This window comes from Stomoxys calcitrans, chromosome 4, assembly GCF_963082655.1.
Source record: "Stomoxys calcitrans chromosome 4, idStoCalc2.1, whole genome shotgun sequence".
Lineage (NCBI taxonomy): Eukaryota > Metazoa > Arthropoda > Insecta > Diptera > Muscidae > Stomoxys > Stomoxys calcitrans.
The window spans coordinates 32,200,199-32,222,864 of record NC_081555.1 but is presented as its reverse complement, the minus strand read 5'-3'; the positions used below and the strand labels follow the sequence as shown (position 1 = coordinate 32,222,864).

Below are 22,666 nucleotides of genomic sequence, written 5' to 3'. Positions count from 1 at the left end.
TACGAAAGAGATTTTTTTTGTTTTATTGGTGTTTATTAGCGTTGTATTATACACACGTTCAACAAATCAAATCAAATTATGCTTTAACGGCATACTTCCTTTGTGGGTAAATAGACCGCTTGCGGATTTCTTTAAGGGTCTTTCTGTTTGCGTCTCTGGGCGACAAAGCCTTGCGGATGGCACGAGTCCTCTTTTTTCTCAAATCCAAAGGCTTGTATTTCTTGTTCTTGTAAACCTTGCGCAAATTCTCCTTTTGCTTTTGGTGCATAACAATGTAAACACGGGCAATGGCTTTACGTACTACACGGCTGTAAAACAAAAAAAAAAAAGTTTAGTTCACATCACTTATAGAAACGTATTTATTACTCACATTTTGGAGAGCTTTGAGGGAGCACCTCCGGTAACTTTAGCAACACGTAGAACCAGGAGCTCATTTTTCAGCTCATCGAGCTGTTTTGTGAGCTCTTTCTTGTCCTTGGTTCTTAAATCGGAGCACTTGACTTTCACCTACAATTATTAAAGGATCACACTTTAGTATGCATGAAAATATGGTAAACACTAAAATCTTTGGCATGTTAGCATGCTGTTAGTGTCTAAAAATTATTCTTTACATTTGCGATTACAAGGAAATTTTTCGAATTTAAATTAACTAATAAATACACCAACCATTTTGTCTGCCACTCACGCTAAAAAGAATCTTTACAGGCTTAAATGTCAAAATCTGACAGTTGCCGTTTTATAGCACGCAGCTTTTGTTTAGGTCGTTTAAAAAACTTGGCAGCACTTTGCAATAACTTTCAAGATGTATGTGGTAAATTGTGTCTGTCAAAATGCACTTAATAAGGCGCACCCCGATGTTTTTAGTTTTTCCTAGAGTTTAATTCAATTTTTCGCATCTTCTGAGCAATTCGAAATTCACCTGTTTTGGTAGCCGGGCCAGAGAGATATCCCTAGGAACTGTCTAACAGAAGAGCGGGACACATATCTTAACCCTGTAGGAATTGAAACGGGTATACCCCTGCCGGAACGCAATTGAGCCAAAACTCGGCCCGGCACGGGCAAAATGTGTGCACCACACAAACTGAAACTTTGAGGTCCGATCTGTGTGGTGTTCTTTGTCACGAGAAGCTTATTTGTAAGCAAATATCGTCTATAGGTTGCGAATGCAAATATCTTCAAATTTCTAACAGCGAAATACCGCAAAATCGGTAGTAGTTTAACCTCACACAGATACCATCAACGAGAGGGACAAAGTAATGATCGTATAAGCGTCCGCATATAAGACGATCTCTATGCCGTCTGGAGGGTGTGGAATAGGTAAGTAGAATTTAAACAGTGCCGAAGATAGCAGGAGGGACGTGCTAGAGAGGTTCTCAAAAATGTTCTCGAAGGTCTTCAGAGGTACACGGTCACACATGACCTGACTTGATTTGGACCACGGTTGAAGTTAATTGATGGTGTGCAAAACAGTCGTTATCCTTGCAGGATTTCGTAATCTTTAGCAAATGGAAATTCTCTAACTACGCTAAAAAGCGTCAATTCAAAATTATATCAATATTAACTACAGCGGAAATGAATTGAATTATTAAATGCGGGATGCAAAACATCGGTATCATCCAATGAAAGGACGAAGAGTTGGATAAATAAACTTTGGAGAAAAAATCATTGAATTTAAGGCCTCGAGCAGATATTTGGAAGTGAAGGCCAGAGAACTGCCGTCGATAAACTTGGTTAACCCGAAGCCTTTCGGGTCGACGCCCACTGTCGGTAGGGCGAATCGTGTGGACGAGGCTTTTACTGAAAGGAATTAAGAAGGAGGTCAGTATAGCTTTTGGTGTCATAACGGGACACAGGACTACGAGCTCACACATGCAAAATCGGTGCGGCATGTGATGTGTAGGACATGTGGGGAAGATGAGATGAGATGTTGGAGCATTTCCGACACCGGTACTTAGGTGGGGACACGGTATGGAAAACAATTAAGGATTTTGTAAGTAGCACAGAATTCCAACCTAATTTTTTTTCGAGATTACTTTTTAGTTTTTAAAGCGTACAAGAAGCTTATTACTGCCTCTGTTTTACCTAACTTAAGGCCTCGACCTTGAGTTTTAGTCAATACACAATGAGTTAGATATACATTTTTTTATAATGTATTTGTTTAATATCAAACTAAAAAACAATATATAAAAGATATATACAATAAAAATGCATATGTATTTTAGTTCTTAATATTTTGTGCCATTTTTAAAGCATTCGAAAGATCAGCGATCAAATCATCCACATCTTCAATGCCAACTGATAAGCGAACCAAAGAATCGGAGATGCCCAATTTTTTCCGATCTTCTGCAGGCACAGATGCATGTGTCATGACGGAACTGCAAAAAATAAAATAATTTTTAATATTTAAAAAGCAATGAAATAGAAATCTAATGTTTTATGCCCTTTCAAAATGAAAGATTATTTATTTGGACCAATATTGGTAAACGGACCAATTTGTTATATCGGACACAAGCATAAATGCACTCTTAGAAAATTTAATTTTTTTACTCACGGCAATTCAGCTAAGCTTTCATATCCTCCAAGACTTTCGGCCAAGGCAAACATTTTAAGGTTTTTCAAAAATGCTTTTGAGTGTTCCAGATTTCCTTTGATGTAAAATGAGAACACACCACTGTAACCATAGGTCTGTTTCAAGGCAATTTGGTGATGGGGATGTGATGGTAGGGCTGGATGCAAAACCTTCTCGACAAAAGGATGAGCTTCCAAGAATTTAGCTACAGCCACAGAATTCTTAAAATGTTGTTCCATACGTAAGGCGAGAGTTTTGAGTGATCGATTAACCTGATAACAATCAAATGGTGATGGGACAATTCCAACAGCTGTAATATAAAGGAAAATAAAATAAGAATTCAAGAATTCAAAGTCGGCAGATAGGTCTACATGAAAGTAATATCCAAATATAGTCTGATGTGAACCATACTCTGTGCGGTTATCAGGATGCCTTGTCCAACTCACTGTTCCAAATTTCAGCGAAATCGGATAATAAATGCGCCTTTTACGCGCTTAATATATAAAGTCCGGAGATAGGTCTACATGACAGCTATATCCAAATATGGTCTGATGTGAACCATACTCTGTGCGGATATCAGGTTGCCTTGTCCTACTCACTGTCCCAAAAGACTCAGAGAAATCGAGTGATAAACACGGTTTTTGGCTTGGCTTAAGCCCGTGAATCTGCAGATCGGGTTTTATGGCAGCTATGTCCAAATATGGTCCGTTCTGAACCATACTACAATCAAGTAAAGGGTGTCCTCCTGCAACTTACTGTTCCAAATTTCATCGAAATTTGGCAATAAATGCGGCTTTTATGGGCTTAAGACCCACATATGTAAATATGGCCCGATATAGACCATTTTCGGTTCTGATATTGGGGCCCTAGTACAACTCACTGTTCAAAACGTCAGCAAAATTAGATAATAAATGCGCCTTTCATGAGCTTAAGACCCTAAATCAGAACCGGTCTATAAGGCAGACATATCCAAATATGATCCGATGTGGCCCGTTCAAAAACTTAACCTGCGTATTAAATATTAAATACGGATCTGTGCAAAATTTCAGCTCAATATCTCAACTCTTAAAGGCTGTAGAGTGATTACAATCTGTTGTAATCACTCTCGGTCTGGAGGTAAATACTTCAGAAATTGATATTTCGATGTGTTACAAGCGAAAATGTTAATGGAGGCCACCGTAGAGCAGAGGTTAGCATGTCATTAAACGCCTGGGTTGTTGTTGTTCTACAGTGTGTTGTACACTGAGGCGGCAGCCCTTGCCATTGGGTCAATCCGGTACGTACAACCGGCTGCTATGGGATTGATAAAATATGTGTACCAATCTGCGGTTAATATCGAAGTCATTATATGAGATTTTAATAACATAAGCGTTGTAAAAAAAAGCAATATCTATGTCAGCAAGGTCATATTGGGGGAATGGAGGAAGAAGCTACAGTCGAAAAGATAACCTCAACTTTTAGGCAAATAGGGAAAATCAAAATGAGGAAAACATCTCAAAACTTGGTTTTAGAAATTTGAGATAAATGCATAATACCTTAAGGCAAGAAGAAGTGTACTTCGTTCTGCCATAGATTCTGTTCTGGCCACCTATGTAGGGAACTAAATAATTGGAAGAAAAGTATAAATTTCGTTCAAAAATCATCGTAAAGAATAAAAAGCAAGTTCAACCTCTTGCCAGCACATCCCCTTAATGCCAATTAGCCTAGGAACATTTCATTAAGGAACGCAAGTTCTCTCATATTAATGAGAGTTGTCCGATAAAAGTTTAAGCTCATCGATAAGTTACCTCCTTTTTTCATTTTGAATCCGAACGGCTTGCCGCAGAGCGATACCATTTTAGTAGAGAAGTTTACACGGCTGAGGTAAATACTTCACTTGGAGGGCATAACGGTTGTTGACAATTTTATTCAATGTTCTCGCCGAGATTTAAACCCTGGCGGACTTGCCAACTTCTGATCTACGGTGGGCGGAAAACCTCCGGTAAAAATGTTCATTTTTATATGTTTGCCATAAAATGGTTTATCGGACATGCTAACCTTATAATATGAGGATTTATTTTACCCTACACCACAACTGTGGTGCAGGGTATTATAATTTAGTAAATTTGTTTGTAACACCCAAAAGGAAGAGAGATAGACCCATTGATAAATATGTAGATCGACTCAGAATCACTTTTTGATTCTATTTCCGTCCGTCTGTCCATGTTAATTTGTGTACAAAGTACAGGTCGCAGTTTTCAGCCGATCGTCTTAAAATTTGGTACGGGTATGTTTTTCGGCCTAGAAACAAAACCGATTGAAATTGGAAAAAATCAGTTCAGATTTAGATATAGCTCGTTATCCTCGACGACTTTTACAGTATGTGAGAAGTTTGCTCGAAATCAGTTCATTATAAAGATATAGCTCCCATATATATGGTTCGTCCGATTTGCAGTAATATTGCAATTAAATGGTCTTTTGTAAACCGATTCTCTCAAAATTTGGCATAAGGGATTTTCTCTTGACTCTCGACATTACTGGTGAATTTCATGGAAATCGGTTCAGATTTATATATAGCTCTCATATATATATCGCCCAATTTCAACCCGATTTTAACATCTTGCCAAAATTTTGCAAAACGCTTTCCTCGACGAAAAGTTTCTCCAGTATCTGAGAAGTTTGCTCGAAATAGGTTCAGATTTAGGCATAGCTCCCATATATATGTTCGTCCGATTAAGAGAAATATTGCAAGAAAGTGCACTGTTTTAGACGGATTCTTTCGAAAATTTAGAGGAAAGGCTCTCCATATTACTGGTGAATTTCATAGAAATCGTCCCGGTTTTACATATAGCTGTCATATATGTATTGGGTTGCCCAAAAAGTAATTGCGGATTTTTCATATAGTCGGCGTTGACAAATTTTTTCAACGGCTTGTGACTCTGTAATTGCATTCTTTCTTCTGTCAGTTATCAGCTGTTACTTTTAGCTTGCTTTAGAAAAAAAGTGTAAAAAAAGTTTATTTGATTAAAGTTCATTCTAAGATTTATTAAAAATGCATTTACTTTCTTTTAAAAAATCCGCAATTACTTTTTGAGCAACCCAATAGATTGCCAGATTTTCACCACAAGAGCTACTGCAAGCGTATTGTTTGACCAATCTTGCCAAAATTTTGAACAACGCTTTCCTCGAGGACTACCACATTATCTGAGAAGTTTGCTCGAAATCGGTTCAGAATTAGATATAGCTCCTATATATATGTTCGTCAGATTTTGGGCAATTTGCAATAATATTGTCATTTGTCAACCGTAGTTAGTACAGTTTGAACATATTTGCTCGTTTTTCTTTTAAACTGTGAATATCAAATTTTCTAGTCTAATAATATAACGAAATTTAATGAACATATATACTTTACCATTTTGCAAGAATTTCAAACGATCGTATAAATCTTCGGAATTCATTGTAACGCCACCCATAACAACATCAGTGTGGCCATTCATATACTTTGTTAAGGAATAACATACTAAATCAGCTCCCAATTCCAAGGGTCTTTGGAAATACGAGGTCAAGAAGGTGTTGTCAACAGCAAAAATGATATCACCACTTTTGTGTATAATATCACTCAAAGCTTGAATATCAGCGACTTTGATCATGGGGTTTGTGGGAGTCTCAACCCAAACTAGCTGAAAATTGAAATACTTTAGTAATGTTTGTTGTACAATTTTGTATGTAATACCTTGGTATTAGGCTTAATAGCTGCCTTGAACTCATCCAAATTGGTGGGATCGGCAAATGTTGATTCTATGCCAAATCGAGTAATAATTTGTCTAAAAACGAGGAACAAAATATGACATTAATAAATTTCATAGCAATAATGAAGTGTGGCTTGCTTGCCTTATTAAACGATTGGTTCCACCATAGATATCATCACCAAGAACGACATGATCGCCAGCTGAGAGCATGCTTAAAACAGCCGTGGATGCTCCTAATCCAGAAGAAAAGGTAAGCCCATATTTACCATTATCAAGGGAAGCCAGACATTTCTCCAATACCTGGCGGGTTGGATTTCCACTTCTTGAGTACTCGAAACCCTTATAAATAAAATGTGTAGAAAAACTTTTTATAATACAAGATATAGGTGCTCTTATTGAAAATGATGGGTGAAATGTAAAACATATTTTTGTTTTTCAAATAAATAGATAAAAACAAATATTTATATAATGACACCATCAATTTTATAACCAACATCTTATCTATTGTGTTCTATACATTAATTAGCTGTTAACATACACAATCATATCCACATATAAGATAGTTACTTGCAAAGTGCTCCCTTTCATGGAGTATGTGGCCCACCATGACTCTGTGGTTAGCTTGCAAGTCTATGACGCTAAACGCCAGTATTAGAAACCAGGTGAGAACATCTGAAAACATTTTACCGATGGTTATCCACTGACTTATTATGGCAACATTTGCGAGGTCGTCAACCTTGTAAAACTTGTTAAACATGAACCTTTATTATTCAGCAAAAGCTTAAATCGGAAAGTACTCATTGATATGAAATAATTATATTCGCTGTTGAGGAATGTTTTAGGACAACATTTCTCTTTAAGATCCAACGGAGACATTTACGCACACGTATACACACACGCACACAAATTTCTTTGTGTGTGTTGGCAAAACGTCGATCAGCTTGATAACAAGATGACGGATTGCACCCCTATGAATTGTGGTTGTTGTACAACTGAGACCACCTTTAATGGTTTCGCCAAGAGCTTTTATGGAGATGTTTTTATATGGGAGCTATATCTGCGTATGAACCAAATCCATACTCTCCAAAAGGGATACGATTTAAACTCTCCAGATTTTGAAGAAGTTTTCAGAGTTGGGTTTTTATGGAAGGTATATCTAAATATGGACAAATTTGGTACTCAACAAGTCATATCTAAAGATTACTTCATTCGGCAGCTATGTCACGTTATAAACCTCCTTAGGCCAAACGTCAAACAGCAATAGATAATAATAAGAACAAGGTTGTATGCAAGTGCGAATTTGAACATAAACATGCCACTTAAGAACAGCGAAAAAAATTTCTCTCCAATCCAAGTTAAAGTTGGTTGGTAAAAAAGCTATATCAATATTTTTGCCACTTGACGTTAATGTAGTGTAAAACAAGTAGAAAGGCATGAAGTTCGGCCGGGCCGTACTTTGGATACCCACCACCTTAAGTATATATGTAAACCATCTTTCGTCAAAACCCGGTGAAAAATGCATACCTTGTGCCCCATAGCAGCTATATCGAAATATGGTCCGATTTGGATCAAATACTAATAAGTACAAGTCATTGTTCAATTGTATACAACAAAATTTTATTGTTGTTTTTGGTAGACACATCCAAATATAAACCGATCTGAACCATATACGACACGGATGTCGAAAAGCCTAACATAAGTCACGGTGTTAAATTTCAGTGAAATCGGATTATAAATGCGCCTTTCATGGGGCCAAGACCGAATTGGGCCAAGTTGCAGAAAAATGTCGAAGAACCTAACGAAATCGGACAATAAATGCGCCTTTTATGGGACCAAAACCTTAAATCGAGAGATCGGTCTATATGGCAGCTTTATCCAAATCTGCACCAATCTGAGCCCAATTCAAGAAGTATGTCGAAGGGCCTAACGCAACTCACTGTCCCAAATAGATGCGCATTTTATGGGCCCAAAACTTTAAAACGAGAAATCGGTCTATATGGCAGGTATATGCAAATCTTGATGGATCTAGACCAAATTGAAGAAGGATGTCGAAGGGTCTAACATAACTTAACTTGGCAGCTATATATACAGCTCACTGTCCCAAATTTCGGCGACATCGGACAATAAATGCGCATTTTATGGGCCCAAAACTTTAAAACGAGAAATCGGTCTATATGGCAGGCAGACCCTAAATCGAGAGATCGGTCTATATGACAGCTACAACCATATCTGGACCAATCTGGGCCAAATTGAAGAAAGATGTCGAAGGGCCTAACACAACTCACTGTCCCAAATTGCAGCAAAAACGGATAATAAATGTGGCTTTTATGGGTCTAAAACCCTAAATCTGCGGATCGGTCTACATGGCAGCTATATCCGAACTTCTATGTAGCTATATCCAAATCTGGACCGATCTGTGCCAAATTGAAGAAAGATGTCGAAGGGCCTAATACAACTCACTGTCCCAAATTTAAGCAAAACCGGATAATAAATGCGGCTTTTATGGGCCCAAGACCCTAAATCTGCGGATCGGTTTATATGGGGTCTATATCTAGATAAAGTCCGATAAAGCCTTATGGACAAAAAAAAAGAATCTGTGCAAAGTTTCAGCTCAATATCTCTATTTTTTTAAGACTGTAGCGTGATTTCAACAGACAGAGGGATGGCCATGGCTAAGTCGTCTTAGATTTTTAGGACGATCAAGAATATATATACTTTATAGGGTCGGAAATATTGGGTTGCCCAAAAAGTAATTGCGGATTTTTAAAAAAAAGTAAATGCATTTTTAATAAAACTTAGAATAAACTTTAATCAAATATACTTTTTTTACACTTTTTTCTAAAGCAAGCTAAAAGTAACAGCTGATAACTGACAGAAAAAAGAATGCAATTACAGAGTCACAAGCTGTGAAAAAATTTGTCAACGCCGACTATATGAAAAATCCGCAATTACTTTTTGGGCAACCCAATAGATATTCCGATGTGTTGCAAACGGAATGACAAAATGAATATACCCCCATCCTTCGGTGGTGGGTATAAAAATATCTATAAAATTATCAATATGATTATGGGTTGCCGGTAGAAGTCTCGTTCTAAAGACCCTGTATTTTGTTGTCAATATATTTTTGCTATTACGATAAATCAATCAAGACCCTTTAGCTGAATAAACATTAAGAGATTTATGGTATGATACTTATTGACAATATTAACCAATATCATACAATTGTATTAGTTATTTATTTCTTTACTAATGTGTGATTGATTACTAAAAAGTGCAAATGCTCATTATACTGTTCCACGTAATAAAGGAGATTTTTTTTAGCAAATAGGGAAACACATACCCCCAATAAGGAAAATACGAAATATTATAGCTATCGGTTAACAATACCCAGTGTCGATACCACGTCCAAAGTTGGACGTACTACTTTCTAAGGGATCCGGTAGAGGCTTTTAAGTCCTAGCATGGAATTCGTAAATAAACTACACATTTGAATGGCATTTATAGTAGAAAAATGAATTGTGCCCTGCGGCAATACTTTGGCTGTAATAAAATGTACGGTTCGACTCATGAAATTTTCCTAGTTCGGCTTCGCCCTGTCCGTCTTTCCGCGTTTTTTTTTTGTACCGTTTGTCCGTACGGTTGATCTGTACGACCATTAGAAAAAAATTTTTCAGCGGTGGTTTTCCCCTTCTAATTCTGGCAACATTTATAAGGTACTTTGCCATGTAAATACTTCTCCCCAAAGAGGTGTCGCGCTCTGCGGCACGCCGTTCGGACTCGGCTATAAAAAGGAGGTCCCTTATCATTGAGCTTAAATTTGAATCGGACAGCACTCATTGTTATGTGAGAAGTTTGCCCTAGTTCCTTGATGGAATATTCATGGGCAAATTTGCATTTGCATAATTACCAAATCGTCGCGAAATATCACTTTTTAATCCAAATATGAACGCTATGAATATTGCTATATATTATATATCGACCGATTTACACTTATAAGGACGTAGCTATGACCACCACACAGGCCGAAACTTTAAGCTCCGATCTGTGTGGCCTCCATCTTTATTACATGAAGCTCAGCGGACAGCTACCGGGCGCGTCCACAGGTTACGGATAGTGGAATGCTCCATAAGGAGTAGCTGCAACAGCAGTCGCAGACAATTACCGGTATCGAGTGAAGAGTCTTAGTGAGACCGGGTATACAACACACTGCTACAACAACAACAACAACGTGGACAAGGCGAGTTTTTTTTTTAACCAATGGCTATCCAATTCTCATGGCGATCGGTCCTGTAGACCGGAACGAGCGCATATGAGGAGCGCCACCTTCACATGAAAATATTTGGCTACTACAATGATTTGCCTGAAAGTCTCTACAAAATTTTATTTTTTTTTTAATTGGGATCACTGTGCACCATTTAATGACGCAAATTGTTTGCTTTAATGAAACCAAGCCCACACTTTAAATAATCCAATAAATAAAATCTGGTCTATTGTAAAGAAATTACTGATATACATCAACATAACTAAAATAAGAACTCATAATATACACATATAGCTACATGTGAAAGTATATATGTATTTGAGCTTTGATCTTGAGGTTATCAAGTAAACGACAAAAATTAATAAAGTTTTTATTCAATTTCTACATACCTACATTTGTATATATGAACTCAAGCTATAGGATTATAAAAAATAATACTTTTCTGTTTGGCGATTGAAATGTCGTTGTTGCATTTTTTATTTATTTACTACAATTTATGGAATACAAGATCCGGTTCCGGTCTATACTTTTTTTTCTCAACTTTTAAAATGAAAAAAATGTTTAAAGTATGAAACAAAAATGTGAAGGAAATTATTATGTATTACGAATGTCATCCGTGGCGCCAAATCATCTAAGGCGTTGGGCCCCGACGGAATCTCTCCATTGATATTGAAGAATCTGGATTCACCTGGAGTTGAGTACCTTACTACTATCCTCAACCTGTCTTTGAACACTCTTATAGTTCCCGATGTCTGGAAAATGGGCAGAGTGATACCGCTACTGAAGCCTGGAAAAGACCCGGGTTTGGGGGAGTCGTACAGACCGATCTCCCTTCTCTCACCAGTAGCAAAGACGCTTGAGGCATTACTCCTCCCGAGCCTCGTAGGAGAACTTCCATTCGCCGATCATCAACATTGATTTCAAAGACTGTATAACACAACAACTGCTTTGCATGACAACACCGCACACATTTGCCGTGGCTTCAATCAGCCCAGGCCATGTGATAGGACGGTCCTCGTGGCACTGGACCTATCGAAGGAATTCGACACGGTCATCCATGCCAAACTATTTAAGGACATCACTAACACGTCCCTCCAGCCAGGCCTTAAACGCTGGGTCGCTAATTATCTGTGTGGTCGCTAGTCATTTGTGGAATTTAGGGATACGAAGTCGAAGCACAGTAGAGTGAAACGGGGAGTTCCTCAAGGTGGGGTGATATCTCCGGCACTGTTTAACCTCTACCTATCCTCCATTCCACCCCCTCCAGACGGCATAGAGATTGTATCATATGCGGACGATTATGCGATCAGGCCCCCACCCATTGTTGACATCTGCGATAGATTGAACGTCTACCTCAACGAACTTGCCTCATATTTCGTTGCAAGAAATCCAAAGATATCTGCCACCAAATCTTCAGCCAAATTGTTCACTACAAGTACGCGTGAGGTGAATACTGAGCTGATTGTGATGGTCGATGGAGAAATTATTTTGACCATCAAGTGTCCCAAAATACTTCGCGTCACATTTGACAGATCTTACACATTCTCCTCACATGCCATAGCAATTAGCGATAAAGTAAAAAATAGAAACAAGGTCCTCAAGTCACAAAGTCACATAAAAAGCAATTGGCGGGTCTGTGGAAAGTATGTAGCGTCAGTGTGATCTCGTCAACTTTGTGACACGCTGTGGAATAATATTCAGATCTGTCAGAATGCCGTCCTCCGAACTGCGACGGGCTGTCTCCTCAGTTCTCATGTGAGTCACCTCCATCAGGAGACAAAGATCCTACCAGTGCGAAGACATAACAACATGCTGTCCAAATAATACCTTTTGGGCTGTTATCGCAGAAACCATCCAAATCATCATCTTGTGGATAGATATCCACCGCCCAGAAGCCTTAAGGTAGATCTACATGATCTAGAGCGTGAGGTTCAGCGCTAAAAGAGAGAACCTCTAGATCAAGCGGCATATCAAGCAGGTCTAGACAACATTCATGCAGACATGGTAGCAGATGTGTTAAATGTAGTCCTTGGAGAACGACCGCCTCCCATTGCACCTGAAGAAATTGACCTCCCCCGGCAAACCTGAGTAGTTCTGGCTCAATTACGTTCCGGCAGATGCAGCCGCCTTAACTCCTATAGTGCAAAGATTGATGCCGACGTGCAAGATGTATGTCCCGATTGTAACCAGATACCGCACGATACACGTCACCTGTTTTATCTGTCCGGCCAGACCCACTCGACTCAGACCCAGATCCCTGTGGACGCACCCCATCTTAGTCGCAGAGTTCCTGGGTCTTGACACTCAACAGAATCAAGCAGAAGAAAGATAGAACACAATTAACTGCTACAACAACAACAACAATATATTCAATAGAGAGATTGTTTCCAAAGAATTAAGTATTAATATACTTATAAAGAAAATAGCAATAAAAATAATCAAAGTGTTTTGAATAACAACACACACTTGCTCAATTTTTATAAGTTCTTTGCTATGCTATTCTTTGAATAGAAAGCATTGAATATGATCTCGAGCTAGAAGATGTTCGAAAAATCATATCGGTTCGATCTGCCGATTTGATTTTCTGAGCAACTATAGTTTTGTAGTTAGTACCTAATGCCTGTAGGAGGCCACCGTAGGTTAGCATGTCCCGCCTATGACGTTGAATGCCTGGGTTCGAATACAGGCAAGACCATTAGAAAAAAATTTCAGCGTTGGTTTACCCCGATGCTGGCAACATTTGTGAGGTACTATGCCATGTAGAAACTTATGTGCAAAGAGGTGTCGCACTGCGGCATGCCGTTCGGACACGACTATAAAAAGGAGGCCCCTTATCATTGAGGTAAAAACTTGAATCAGACTGCACTCATTGGTATATGAGAAGTTTGACCCTGTTACTTAGTGGAATATTCATAGGCAAAATTTGCATTTGCTTTTACCTGATATAACTTAAATTTGTCATTTAATGTTCGTTTATGGTTTCCAACATCTATGGCTGTATCCTAATATTATGTAGGTACCAGATAAGCCGATCCTCCGATTTTATATCTTAGATATCTGGGATCCTCAATTATAAACTGGTTTGTCCGGAATAAGGAACATTGAGTTCTGTTGACTTGCAAAATCCCAAAAGTTCCAATTATAGTTCTTAACAAAAAAGAGCGTGCTAAGTTCCGACTCTTATATACCCTCCACCATGAATCGCATTTTTCGAGTTCTTTGCCCGGCATCTTCTTTTAGGCAAACAAAGAATAACGGATAAGAATTGTAATGCTATGAGCGATATCAAGTTATAGTCCGATTCGGACCATAATTGAATTGAGTGTTAAAGACCATAGTGGAAGTCATTGTGAAAAATTTCAGCCAAATAGGATAAGAATTGTGCCCTATAGGGGCTCAAGAAGTAATATCGGGAGATCGGTTTATATGGGAGCTGTATCAGGCAATAGATCGATTCGGACTTTATTCGACACGAGTGGTGAAGGTCATGTTGTACAACATTTCAGCCAAATCGGATAAGAATTGCGCACTCTAGAGGCTTAGGAAGTCAAGATCCAAGGTCATATCAGGTTATATACCGATTTAAACCATATATAGCACAGGTGTTAAAAGCCAAAATTTCAACCAAATCGGATAAGAATTGCGCCCTCTAGAGCTCAAGAAGTCAAGACCCAAGATCCGTTTATATGGCAGCTATATCAAAACAGACCGATTTAGCCCATTTTCTATCACAAACGACATACAATAATAAAAAGTATTTGTGCAAAATTTCTAGCGCCTAGCATTACTCCTTCGAAAGTAAGCGTGATTTCGATAGACAAACGGACGGACGGACATGGCTAGATCATCTTAAAATGTCATGACGATCAGGAATATATATACTTTATGGGGTCATAGATTTCGAGGTGTTACAAACAGAATGACGAAATTAGTATACCCCCATTAAATATGGTGTAGGGTATAAAAACTTACGGAAATATTTTCTTGTCGAAAAACAAAAATGACACATAAGATTCGCCCCAGCTTAACTCAATGTATTTTTGATTGTTTATGCCGAATTCTCAACGCTTGATAAGATACAACGATAACAAAAGTTTAACAAAGCAATACAAATTTGAAATTGCCTATATTCGTACATATACTAGGTATCAAAAAAGTATAATTGTTGTTGTTGTAGCAGTGTGTTTTACACTGAGGCAGCAGCCCTTGCCGATGAAGAACTCCATCGGGTCAATCCGGTACGTACACCCGGCTGCCATGGGATTGTAATATAAGCAGTGTGTTGTGCACTGAGGCGGCAGCCCTTGCCGATGAAAAACTCCATCGGGTCAATCCGGTACGTACACCCGGCTGCCATGGGATTGTAATATAATATAATTGTATATATTTAACCGAAAAAAGGTGGCTGTGGGGATTAATTATACTAACTGTATCATACCTTTTGTAACATATCGATTGTCGTTAGCTGATTTGGAAATGTCTGTTCCTCCATATGTCTATACCTTGTTTTGACTTGAAACATTTATGCCAACTATAACTTTTGCGTAGGTTTCCGTTTTTCAGTCGTTTTTGCAGTGATTTTTTCATTTCTTTCGCCTTAATGGGGTGTATCTCTATCTGAGTCTTTCCATTTTCTCTTCTACCTTCTAAAACAAACACAATGCGAGTCTGCGAGTGAAGCGGCTAGCAACCGTGGTTGCTTGTTCGCGTGTTCTTAGATTCTCTCTTTGTCTCGTTGGCACTTAATTGATTGAGAGTCAAAAAAATGTTGTACCCGTACAAATCACAGATATAGATTTGATAGATAGATTTGAATGGTTTAGACTATAGAAGGCCGATATATAGGCGAAAAATATATATATAAAGTATTGATCTGCTACTCTTGGGTATTTTTAAGGGACAAATAAAAATAAGGTTAATTTATAAGGTCTAAATCCATGACAATAGGGTTCAATTATCTCCTTGACTTGATCCAATACAAATGTCTCATACTATGAGATGGATTGATAAGGAGACGTATGCTTTTGTAGTTGAATAATACTATTTTGTCTTCTTTCTTGTGTTATAATCTGAAATATGTTTATCTACAGAGATATATTTGTTGTATTGGTAAAAAAACTATTAGATTTGAAAAAAGTGCATCAAAACAGGTACAGCTTAACTAATTATTTAATTTGACGGAATTTTTTATACTGCTTCACTGCCTCACATAGTTAAAGACTTAACGCGTTGTATTTACTACTTCACTTTAATTGGCTACGAAAGCACATTTGCCCCATTAGCCGAATGTAGATTATCGTTCCAAGCACCGCGATCTTCTGCGTTCCGATACCTCCTTGAATTTAATCACTTAATGGAAATTTCAGTTTCTACCCTAGAGACTGTCAATCATAATTAAAATCAGTTAAACGTCCCTCTAATTATTTCTAACGTCTCCCTCCCGATTCTAAAACAAAAAAATTCATATCTATTTATATATTCATAACACTCGATAACCTCCCATCCGTTTCGTTTTGTATTTTTGTTTTGGAATGCGAACACATTGCTCAGATCAACACGTAATATAAACACTTACTCTATGCTCGCCTGGACCATCTTGTTTATATGTTGTACTCAAGCATATGGGAGGAATCACACACATACTCTTCCATTGCTCTGGATCCTGACCAACATGAATGGCTTTTGTAGCAAACCCTGCAGGCTGTTTTCTGAATCCACTGCTCATTTCGAAGCGTAAGTAACTGGAACTTCCGACCGACCCTAAAAGTGAAACCTATCAATTGACACTGCCAACTGCCACCATGTGAGATTTCTTATCAGAAATCTGTTATTCTATTGCCATACCATCAGTTTGCGAATTAAAATGTTGCCAATTTTAGCACAGCATTTAGCATGTTGCTTAGTGGTGTGTGCGTGACTAAAAATTGTCGTGATTCATGAGTGAAATCTTACCCCAATGGCATGAATACAAATGCCTAAAAATAAAAGCTATTTGTGGGATAGAACCATTAAGTACAAAAATCACAAGAACATAACATAAAATAGCTTTCTTAGAAATTAAATCTTTAATTTATTGTCAACTAATGTTTATCCCTGGTAAAAGTCACTCACCCACACATCTCTAATGGTGTTGTTAAACAAAAATTGATCGAGTTGCCATATAAACAGTACATAAAGCTGTTAATAGTTTAGTTCGAGTATTTTTAAATAAAAAGCTTTTAGAAAAGCGTTGGCTTTTAGTATTGGACACTGAAGACCGAAGGTTGCAGGCAACGAATTTTGCAGAAGCTGTAGGGACATCGAAGAAGAAGAGACTATAGAGCATCTACTGTGTGTGTGTCCCGTACTAGCAGTTAGAAGGAGTTCCACTTTATGTTCTCATTTCTTTGAGAATTTGTCTGATTTAGCGGATGTGAACATTCGCAATTTATTCTGCTTTTTAAAGCGATCTGGATATTCAACGGTAGGAACTAGAAGGTATCTTCCTTCTTCTGTTCCTGTGGTATCACAATGGACGAAAACGTCAAAGTGAGTCTGATGGCAGACAGCTTAAGTAGCTGTCTGCCCTACCTAACCTAACCTAACCTAGTACTGGACACAAGTTAGTAGTTTATGATGGGTACCAGAATGTTTGAATACCTAATATATAAATTCCTATAAATTTGGAAACTTTGAAACTATACCAATTTCCGATTTCAATGAATTACAGCATATAAAATGGATGGTATTATGCAGTAGCTTAATAATATCCAAGAAAAGTTTCAAAATTGGACCCTGTTAGGGCCAAAGGAAAGGATTTGGCGAGAAAATTTTAAATAGAGGAATGGAAAAGGTGGTTTCTAGAAGAAGCTTTAAAGTAGCAAATCTCGAAACATAAAAAAGAAACATTTCGTAGATCTATTTAGAACATACTTAACATAGGCTCACTTCCAAAATGTATCAATGCAAAGTTTGGATACTGTTCTACTGCGGTTTTTAAATTTCGTACGCTTGCAATACATAGTTTATTTTTATACCCACCACCATGTTACACCTTGAAATATTGATCTAGGACCCCATAAAGTATATATATATTTTTGATCATCTCGAAGTTCTGATTCGAACTAGCCATGTCCGTCTGTCAAAATAACGAATGCGGTCGAACGCGTGGAACTAACCGCTTGAAATTTTGCACAGATACCTTATATTGATGTAAGTCGTTGGGGATTGCAAATGGGCTATATCGGTTCAGATTTGGATATAGCTCCCATATAAACCGATCTTCCGATTTGAATTCTTGGGCTCATGGAAGCCCCAATTTTTGTCCGATTTGGCTGAAATTTTGCACATAGTGTTCTGTTACGACTTCCAACAACTGTGCCTACTACTACTACTACTACTACTATTTGATGACATTTTCAATCGGCAGATTTGACATCGTTAATGATGTTCATGGGGCCTAACCACTTTGTTTTCGCAAGTGGCCTAGCCTTCTTTTAGTGAATCCTGGGTAGCATGCTCCAGTTTTTTAAGCTTAAAGGTGCTTTACAATGTTCTGCGTCGCATTTGTTAGTTTTTTTTTTCTATCCGATTTATACCAACTTTTTCTGACTAAAACACAAATCATATTTTATGTTCAATGCATGTCTATTTTTTAATATTACTATAAAATAATAAAAATATAAACAAAAAATATGAAATTAACAACGTTAGATTTAGTATTAATGCTATAAAAATTACAATAATAATAAATACTTTCTTTTTTATAAAGCATGTATTAATCGAAAAACGTCACCGTAATAAATCATTTTTATTTTCATTTCCTGCCACATAGTATTTTGACGTTGGATTAAACAGTCCAACGGATACCACTGTTATGTACTAAGGCGGATTTGGACATTAGGACATTTTTTTTTGTTATTGCGAATACGATTATCAATTATTTTGTGCTTCAATCTTAATATGTGTACCACAGGATCACGTTATACAGCAACTGTTTCTTCCGCTACCACTAATTGGAGTCTTACATCGGTTTTTGCTCTTGGAACTGTTATTTAGGGTATTAAAGCATTGAGATGTTGTTAATGCATATGATTTCAATGTAGACTTTACAGATGGGGGTAACGGTAATGATTCAATGGCATAAACGCTGGTACGTCTTACTATGGTTCGGCAGCATAATTCCTGTAGTGATAGAACTGAAATCAAGAATAAGTTAAGTTATGTTGATAAATTCTAGGGACATATACAAACTGAAAATTACCTTTATTGTTTCGCCAAATTCTTTCCATACCATTTCTATGAAGAGCCATACGCGCCAATTCGCAGAATGATTCTCTGATGTTAAAATCACATAGAGGAGATATTTCAAAACATGACATATTATTACGGGAAGCGTACAACTCTGCTTGCTTAGCTGCTACTTGTCTTTTAAAGGCCAAGTGGAGTCTGTTTCCAACAAGAACTTTTGGTATTCCTGGAGCATGCTATATTTTATTGCAAAGACAAAACAAAAAATTGGTACATAAATAAAAATCCTAAAATATTTGATATGATACAGTTTGGATGGCAGAAGCCTCTCTATCAAGGTACCCATGGTCCAGAGAGCATGTAGGGAAACGCTGCAAACAGTAGGCAAACATAGGCAATAGAAAGATATTAGGAGACCGAGTGCAAGATCGAGGCACTAAGGAGCCGAAATGAAAATCGAAAATTTTACCGTAAAATAAAACATCAGAACAATGACTTTGGTAGAAATGAAGATGGTTGTACAGAGAATATTCTGGGGATTGTAGTAGTGGCGAGAATATCACCGATGCCATCATCATGGTGGTGGCTTGGCCAGGCCTCTTTATATCTGCGTGTTACTGACCTCATTCAGGTTGCATTGAGGATGGTGTCTGAATGTGCGAAGGCCAGGGTGTGGCATAAGTCCAAGATGACGCAAGCTTGGTGTTTTTAGAAGACCTGTGCTGGATGGAAATGAAGTCAGGACTATCTCCGTAAGTCAAATATCTGAGCGCGATAATTGGCCATACATAAACTAGAGGGGGAACGTTGAGGAGAGGTTCAAAGCAAGATTGTTGCCTGCGTGGATGATGGATGTCGTCATGGTTGGTGTCCGCTTTCTCTGTACTATTACTGACCTCGTTCTGGTTGCCTTAAGAAAGTGGCTGAATGGTCGAAGACGGGAGTTTAGCATTTTTAAGAGACCTGTCCTTGATGGAGATGGGGCTGCCGCTGTCTTTGGATACCAATTACCAAGGAATGTCGAAGAGGGTTCCAAAGGACACTAAAAGCGCTTTACTACCGCCGCAACTCTGTCGGCAGGAGTTTTAAGCTTAGGCCAGGAATGGTGTACGGGATGTTTACAGATATTTTTTGATCGATTCTTCGCTATGGTGCGGCTTCAGGCTCTTGGTAGTTCAAAGCGCCGCAGATTGATCAAGAAATTTAGTTTACCAAGGCGGTTAACATCTTGTGAACAAGGAAGAAACATGACCGAGGGAGCAAAACTCGATTTAATGCACCAATGTGTTTGGTTGGCGATAGGGAAGATCGCCCTAGGATAGGCGGAATCTGGAACCTGGATTGATCTAGAAATGCAGCTTCCCAAGGCGTTTAACATCTTGTGGACAAGGAAGCAGCATGACCGTGGGAGCAAAACTCGATCAAATTTGGTTGGCGTCAAGGAAGATCGCTCTAGGATAGACGGAATCTGAAACCTGGGTATACTTATATTTTAAATTCTGTTGGAAGCTGGTAATGCGGCCTGTGTGTGTAGCGTACTTCGTTTTCGCTAAGAGTGTTTTGGGCAGAAGTTATTCAGACTTTCCCTGGAACTTCTGCATAGAGGGATAGACCGAGATAAGAACTCACTTTGTAATTTAGGGTAGGTGTAGGGTATCATACAGCCGGCACCGTCCGACTTTCCCCTTTCGTTACTGCTCTTAACCTAACCATTTCCTGGACGAGCTCCTAGGTTGAATAGCCGATGAGGGGTTTATGCTATGAGTTGTAGGTTGGCCAAAGACCTGTGGACTGCCCTAAGGTGTTTTGATATATCGCTGTATACAGCGAAGACTATTTGGACAAGGATTGAGGCTATTAAGTACGGCAAGTGCTTCAGGCACACATCCATTTCATTGTTCTATACCGCTATAGGGGCCTGAATTGTCCGACTGGAGACTGACAATTAAAAAAACAACATGTAGCCGAAAAAAACACTCGACCGACAACCTTGGCAGGTTTATGCAAACAGAGAAGGCCGAAACTTTCTAATAAAGACAGTTGGGAGAAGACATTTCAAAAGCTGACGTTAAAAATGTGAGAAAAAAGCATAAGATTGAAGGATTGAAGATATTAACTTCTTACGTATGATCATGGGGTAATAAAGTCTGCTCTGGCCAACTAAGTACACCTCATATAGACAACAATTGACTACACTGACTACAATTGAAAGTCGCAAGCTGAAGTTCCTACGCGTGCTTAACGAACTTTTTTGAGACATCAAATACCCCCAAATTGACCTAAGATACGGAATATTTTGGTTTCGTCTAACAGCAGCAATCTCAAAGATAATAGTTTTCTAAACCACGGTCCTAAATACTATTTAACATAAAGCTCAATTTTACCTCTTCAACTTCTTTGAGCCATCGATCAATTCCATCGAAACTCCATTTGTTTGTAATGTCATAGACCAATATAATTCCTTGGGCTCCCCGTGAATATGATCTTATAATTGTGCAGAACCGTCCTTGACCAGAAGTATCCCATAGTTGAAGTCTGACCCTTTTGCCTTCCAGCAGTATTGTGGTCGTCTTATAAGCTTGAAATAAACAGAACGCATTAAATATTATATTTTTGTACTAAACACAATTGCTTCATATATATTACCATTGCCACTACAAAAGGGACTTTCAGATGACGCGTCTTCCAAGCCGGACAGAATTTCATGTTTTCCAACATCGCTATCTCCTACTAATAATACTTTTAACAAGTAATCATAGTCTTTCGTCATGTTACTTATAGACTAGAAATAATAAAAAAAGACAGACACTTAGACACTTGACGAAATGTACCCATTTATAAGCAAGTCAACACATTGAGACCAATACATATATATATTTAAACTTTATAGTCATTTGTTCGTAGGAATGCTTTAAAAGGGCTTTGCAAGCCATTAAAACTGCAGTTTTGCAAGACGTCCGCCCTAAAAAGCAAGAAACCTTATTTATAACTAAAAATTGAAGTCACTGTCAGAAATACTCTTCTTGGCGACATGTACTTATATATATACAAAGAAGTTTATTTATAGGTCAGCCATAAATTTGCACGTTATTTGGCAATTTACTACATGCATTCCACTAACCATTACACCAATTGAAGTTAACGTTTGTTTATATTCGCGTATGCACCACTTATTTTCAAGAAATTTGTTCGCATTATTTTAACTTTTAGTTTTATACTAAGCTTCATAAAATAACAAAAAACACGTATAAATAAGAATTATTTTTAAAGTAACCGATTATTTATGTGGGGCCAGACACCAACGGTATTTGGTACATGATACGAGGATCAACATATTGCACCAACACCAATATGTTGATAAAATACTTCAGATATATCCATCGCTGTATATGACTTATCGTTCAATATTTTCCGAAAATTTCGTTTGCAGGTACGCAGCTCAAATAAAATGTTCTTTGCGTAATGGCAGGAGGCCAAGTGAGGCCATGCGAACAGCTGAGTACAATTTTTTATTATTGTTTTGATTATGCAGTAAATCTAAATGTCAAAGGCTTGATTGTAGGCCACACCTAAGCAACAAAACAGTGTTATAATGATGAAAATACAAATATAAAACACATTTGTAGAAGATTAGTTGTAAAACAAAGTTTAATTCTAAAACCAATTTGACATTTCAATTTACAGCCTTTGCCACTCAAGGTTGTTTCGTTGGGGATAGAGCCGGCCAGGTTTGACGGTATTAATATGCCAGATTTTTTTTGCATGTTTTTTGGATTCACTGAATAAGAATACGCCAAGCGATGAGCCAACATAAATTTTTTTTTAATTTTTTGCAGCACTTGGCATTGAGAATGTAAACTTGTTTTCTTTTTTACATTC

At 37.9% G+C, this 22,666-nt stretch overlaps 3 protein-coding genes across 3 annotated transcripts; all 3 read right to left on the bottom strand.

Annotated features, from left to right (window-relative positions):
* On the bottom strand, nt 1-750 carry LOC106084525 (large ribosomal subunit protein uL29). The gene is made up of 3 exons (XM_013248260.2): nt 667-750; nt 371-507; nt 1-308 (listed from the first exon to the last, which is right to left on the bottom strand). The coding sequence occupies exons 1-3, from the start codon at nt 667-669 to the stop codon at nt 77-79; spliced, it is 372 nt and encodes a 123-aa protein (XP_013103714.1). The 5' UTR covers nt 670-750; the 3' UTR covers nt 1-76.
* A 1,377-nt stretch (nt 751-2,127) lies between these two features.
* Nucleotides 2,128-16,283, bottom strand: LOC106084558 (cystathionine gamma-lyase). The gene is made up of 6 exons (XM_013248312.2): nt 16,134-16,283; nt 6,440-6,636; nt 6,282-6,372; nt 5,961-6,228; nt 2,552-2,879; nt 2,128-2,375 (listed from the first exon to the last, which is right to left on the bottom strand). The coding sequence occupies exons 1-6, from the start codon at nt 16,281-16,283 to the stop codon at nt 2,219-2,221; spliced, it is 1,191 nt and encodes a 396-aa protein (XP_013103766.2). The 3' UTR covers nt 2,128-2,218.
* A 2,038-nt stretch (nt 16,284-18,321) lies between these two features.
* On the bottom strand, nt 18,322-22,050 carry LOC106084561 (ras-related protein Rab-40C). Its single transcript, XM_013248315.2, has 5 exons — nt 21,909-22,050; nt 21,434-21,569; nt 21,172-21,365; nt 18,801-19,023; nt 18,322-18,735 (listed from the first exon to the last, which is right to left on the bottom strand). Exons 1-5 carry the CDS (start codon nt 21,909-21,911, stop codon nt 18,515-18,517), a joined length of 777 nt encoding a protein of 258 aa, XP_013103769.1. The 5' UTR covers nt 21,912-22,050; the 3' UTR covers nt 18,322-18,514.
* Between the last annotated feature and the right edge of the window lie 616 nt (nt 22,051-22,666).